The sequence below is a fragment of the Solanum pennellii genome, chromosome 1 (assembly GCF_001406875.1).
Source record: "Solanum pennellii chromosome 1, SPENNV200".
NCBI lineage: Eukaryota > Viridiplantae > Streptophyta > Magnoliopsida > Solanales > Solanaceae > Solanum > Solanum pennellii.
The window spans coordinates 99797309-99802637 of NC_028637.1; the positions used below are offsets into that span (position 1 = coordinate 99797309).

Here is a 5329-nt window from a genome sequence, read left to right on the forward strand (position 1 = left end):
ATATATATATATATATATATTTAAAATACATTATTAAATAGTTCGGGGGTAAAAATTCCTTCGTAAAGTTTGGTATCTCGTAACAACAATTTTGGCCCAAAGTTAAAATATTTTTCAAACTCTTTTTTTTCTAAATTTTTTATATCGATTGTCATATTTGGAATAAGTTATCTCATAATTTATATTATAGGATTACCAATATTTCATACTAATTGTTATTTTATTTTGGCTTCTTCATTCTGTTTGGTGTTTGTATAATTGTATCTAGTTTTGATTTTGTTGCACTGAAAATATGGCAATCTCTATGTATGAGCGAATGAAAAAAGATAAAGTACTTTAGTCAGATCCATCTGTAGATTGAACACTCACAGTTATGAGCTATGCAACTATAAGTGAAATCAAGATTTGACAGAAAGAGATTGAAAGGCACTATTTTGAATTTCTCAAATTGAGAGGATGGATAGAATTCGACAGAGTAACAACGATTCGCTTTCACAATAAACACACATCACTAGCTATTTCAAATTGTCATCGATCAATTAGCTATCTTTACAATAAAAAAGAACAACAATTACTCTGCGTCTTCTATCAAACGCACTCTTATAACAATGGATTAATGCACTTCCGTAAGAAATTAAGAGTAACAAGTTAAACTTGGCAGTTTAATTTAGGTAAGATATCATCAATTAGCCATCTTGCTATCCAACGATATGCATTTTGTGTCAAATGAACTCCATCCCAACTGATGTGAGTACTCGGATCAACACACACTGGAACTCTTGGAGCACCGCATCTTCTATGTACGTCATAATTATATTCTCCTCCTATTCCACAACATGCTTTCTGCAACGACTTGTTGTCGAATCCTAAAAATGTAGTAAGTTGGTAAATGCATATGGTTTTCTTCCCCTTTTCATTTATGCAGAGAGCATAAATAGTAATTCGATCTTAAAAATAGGAAAAGGAAACGATATATTTATAGCACTTACCAAGACCGTCAGCATTTTGTAAAAGCCACAGAAAGGCGTTGTAGTAGTCACCATAAATCAGTGTAATGTTTGGGTAATCTTTCTTCAACTCATCAATGGCTTGTTGCAAATAACGATTGAAGAATATCGCAAAGTTATTTAAGTCTTTTAAGCAATGGTACTCATCATAGGCAGTTGAGATGTTGGTCATGAATTTTGTTAGGAAAATTGGGTGGCAACCTATTGGGAAGTTGCCTGGAACTATAATTTGAGTAGCCCCAAAACCGATGATCCTCTGAAAAAAGTAATTGATCACTAGAAAACAAATTTCAATCAAATAAAACAAGTACTAATCAAGAAGGAAAAAGTAAATAGAAGCGTAAAATCAATTCCCCACCTCAAAATTGAAAAGTGTAATTCACTTTGTAGCTTTCTTAATTATGGAACTGATCTAAAGAAGACGATCGTTAAATTGCTTATATACTTAAACCAAAATAACTAGTACTATTTCTAGCAAGTGTGACATCCTTGGTATTCATAATGATAGAATTAGTAGGATATTACAAAGACTATCAGATTGAGACAAGTGACAAGAGAAAGAGAGGGTTAAAACAATATTCATAACAAGCAAACCTGTATATCCTTAATTATACTTTTTTTGGAAAGACACCAAATAATCGAAATTAGCGTAATTATTAGGATAGTAATTAACAGCCTAAAGTTACATAATCTATATTAATCATCCGTTTAAAAAAGAATGTCCCTATTTCCTTTTATTTTATTTAAAAAAGAATGACCCCTTTTTTTTTTTTTTGGCAACACTTTAACTTTAACTTTCCATGTGACATGTTTAAAACCACAAAATTAAAGGACATTTTGATACATTTGATATAACTTTAATTTAGAATCACAAGATAAAAAAATTTTTTTTTTTTTTTAAACTCTGTTCCAAATCAAATTAGATCATCATTTTTGAAAGGAGGGAGTACTTACAGTTGACATGTTTGTATGTCTTAATTAATTCCACTCTAATTACAAGTGTCTTGTACTCTTGTTTGGTTGTACAAGTGAAATTATTAGATTATATTGAATTCTAAAAATAAAAAATAATAATTTAAAATAAAAAATTTATATTAGTCAAATAAGGGTCTTTATAATTGATGTTAAATTAAATAATTAAGATATATATTGTCTCTTGAAAATATATTAATTTATAAACATACGTTCTTAACTAATATTATAAAAAATAATTGAGTTATATTTTTCAATTTAGTATATTTTGATTAAATTAATCATAAAAATTAAAGGTATATAATTTCTGTGAACACCATGAAATGCATGTTTGACAAATAGAATAATATTATAAATATGGTATCATTAAATTATGAATATTTGATAAAAAGATAATCTATCAAGTTTAACTTAAAAAATAACTTATAATGTAAAATATCGAGTCAACACTACTAAAACAAATAAAATTGAAAATATAACATAACTTTTGAATTCGAAACAAAAAATTAACACAATACTCTTATGTCAAATTTCAATATATAATAAAATATAATTTAAAAAAAAATAAAATGTAAGTCCATAACTTCATTCAACAATAAATTTTACTTCAATTTAGAATTAGAATACTAAAAAAATTATATTAATAATTCTTTTAGAAGATATAAAAATTGCATGAAATCACATGAAGTAAAGGTTGAGAACAAGAAGGAAATGAAATATAAATGATATTAAAAAAATAAATTATATAGAATAATAAAATCAAAACAAATTTAAAATAATAAAAATAAAAAATACATTAAAATGAAAAAAAAAGGGAAGAAATTAATAGGTAATAGCTTGTAATTACAACATGTTATTATCAACAACTCACGCCTCCCCTTGTGAATCGGAGAGTGCAATACACTAAATTACCTGCTAACCAAGTAATTACATGTTCAATCAAACATAACAGAATTACACCAAATACAATTAGCAGGGTGGACTTTCCAAACATGCGCTAAAGAATTTAAGTTATACTCCCTCCATCTACTTTTGTTTGTCATGATTTGTATTTTTAGAATCAAACTATAAGAACTTTGACTAAATTTTAAGACGTATTTTTCATCGTATTAATCCTAAAGGTCGTTATATGCGAGGGATATGAAAGTCGCAAGCGAAATCATATCTTAAAAGGAGTTATAAACTTAAGAACTCTGTTATGCGAGGGGACAAAAGAAAGATAATGTTTCTTCAACAAATTCAGATCTGTAGTGGACTCACGAGGCCACCAACTCCCCACCTACCATTCGCAATTGTGTGAAGGGCTATTAAAATTTTGAAGATTAAAGGAATAAACTCACTTTAACGCCATGGATGATAGTCTGAACAATTTCTGGCACCATTTTTCGCGATTCGTCCATGGTTTTACCTTGTGATAAGCCATAAATGAATTCATTTCCTCCAATTTCTCCAACTAAGAAAAGTGACTTGTTCAATTTTTCTGGGCAATCTAGCAAGCAAGAAGAAAAATAATTAATTGGATATATAGTCGTTAGTGCCATTTGCAGAAGCGAATAACAAATTAATTAGTGCAATGAATTACCAGGGGAGCATGTGGTCTGGAAATGAGAAGACATCCAATCAAGTTGCACACTCAATGAACTATTTGTAAGTGCTATATTAACAATGTTCTTCTCTGCCAGGGATTTGGCAGATAAAGCAGTACACCCAGCTACTGCAAAATTCACACCATGCCTAAAATCTGCATTTTCATCCTTGTACGGATTTAGCAGAGGAAGACCAGATTCCACAGCTGTATATTTTTGAAAGAGAAATTAATCACCATACACATATATCTATAGTAATTGGGGATTCAATTCATACCTATGAAATCAATGATGAGCATGCCATTAGAACAACGCCCAGTTGCATTCTGGTAGAAATCCATTCCATAAGGAAGTGTTCCACATGACAAATTAGCTCCACAAAGGGTCTCTCTGATGCAATTGCCGGTATCGGAAATTGAATCACCAAATTGATAGATTTTATCAAATCTGCAATTCAACAATCGTGGATTTTGAAGCTTTAATACTTGTTCAGCTTCGCCTACTTTCACCATTAAAATGAGCAAAGAAAGAAGCAAGGTTACTGTTGTTGCCATGGCACTATTTCAATTTGCCAAGAAAAACTATTCAGCTTATGCACGCTACTCCTTTTCAACTTTCCTTTTTAGTCCCTATAAAAAAAATTGCAGTAATATATTTTTATAATAAGTAATAAGTTAATTATAAAATATTTATTTTATTTTTAATAAAATAATTTATAATCACATAAATTTTTATTATTTATTTTCAATTACAAATTTTAAAGATTCTCCTTTTTTTTTTATGGAATTAAATTATTTCACGTGATAAAAGAAATGTTATTTTTCCTGCAGGAAGTACACGAGCCAGGATAACATGTGATGTATTAGTTAAGAGGAAAGGATCAAAATAGTCCTTTCTTCTTTGGGTTAAGGCTCAAAGTTATCCTTGAATTTTCACATAAAACAGTAATAGTTCTTCATGTTTGCAATATTGATGTATTTTTGGTTCTCATCCAAAATTTTATCTATTTTTAGATCTGATTTTATTTATAATCTATGTATGGGATGTGCAGTCGTTATTTTATATATTTAGTAGAAATAACAACTCCATAGGAAAGTATGTAAGAAGAAAAATGCTTTGTTTTGTTTAGTAGAAATCATATTGCAGGTAAAGTTGAGAGGTTCATCACGATAATTTCACGTATAATAGTACAATTTTTTATTTTTCTGCAAAGTCATATATTAAGATATTCTTAGTTTAGTTGCAATAATATTTCTAGTGAACAAAACAATGTGTTTTTGTTATGACATTCTCTCAGATAGAGTTATTATTTCTACTAAATATATAAAAAGACGATCGGACATTTCTTATATAAAATTTTGGGTAAAATTAATATTAAAAAATAGACAAAATTTTAGGATTGGACCAAAAGTGCACCAATATTATACCTATAAGGAACTATTAGTGCTCTATGTGAAAAATAAAAATCACTTTGAGCCTTAACCCAAAGATGAAGGACTATGTTGAGCCTTTCCTCGTTAGTTAACATTGATTCTCAGTGTATCTAAGTGCCAGCTAAGCCAGTTTTATTAGAGTAATTCTTTTTATTCTTTTTTAAAAAAAAAAAAACGGAAAGGTCAAATATACTGATANTCTCAGTGTATCTAAGTGCCAGCTAAGCCAGTTTTATTAGAGTAATTCTTTTTATTCTTTTTTTTAAAAAAAAACGGAAAGGTCAAATATACTGAAATACTTTCATTATATTTTCAATCAATTATACCGTAG

At 28.7% G+C, this 5329-nt stretch overlaps 1 protein-coding gene across 1 annotated transcript; it reads right to left on the reverse strand.

The window, feature by feature from the left end:
- Nucleotides 1-419: 419 nt before the first annotated feature.
- Nucleotides 420-4197, reverse strand: LOC107008368 (acetylajmalan esterase-like). The gene is made up of 5 exons (XM_015207379.2): nucleotides 3843-4197; nucleotides 3562-3771; nucleotides 3320-3468; nucleotides 990-1263; nucleotides 420-866 (listed from the first exon to the last, which is right to left on the reverse strand). Exons 1-5 carry the CDS (start codon nucleotides 4117-4119, stop codon nucleotides 649-651), a joined length of 1128 nt encoding a protein of 375 aa, XP_015062865.1. The 5' UTR covers nucleotides 4120-4197; the 3' UTR covers nucleotides 420-648.
- Nucleotides 4198-5329: the final 1132 nt, after the last annotated feature.

Bases quoted from the DNA above. Each gene is read 5' to 3' on its own strand.
- LOC107008368 (XM_015207379.2), bottom strand. From the start codon at position 4,119: ATGGCAACAACAGTAACCTTGCTTCTTTCTTTGCTCATTTTAATGGTG. The intron at 3,469-3,561 runs GTAATTCATTGC...CTTGCTTGCTAG, and splicing joins CCAGACCACATGCTCCCCTG to ATTGCCCAGAAAAATTGAAC. The intron at 867-989 runs GTAAGTGCTATA...CTACATTTTTAG, and splicing joins ACAAAATGCTGACGGTCTTG to GATTCGACAACAAGTCGTTG.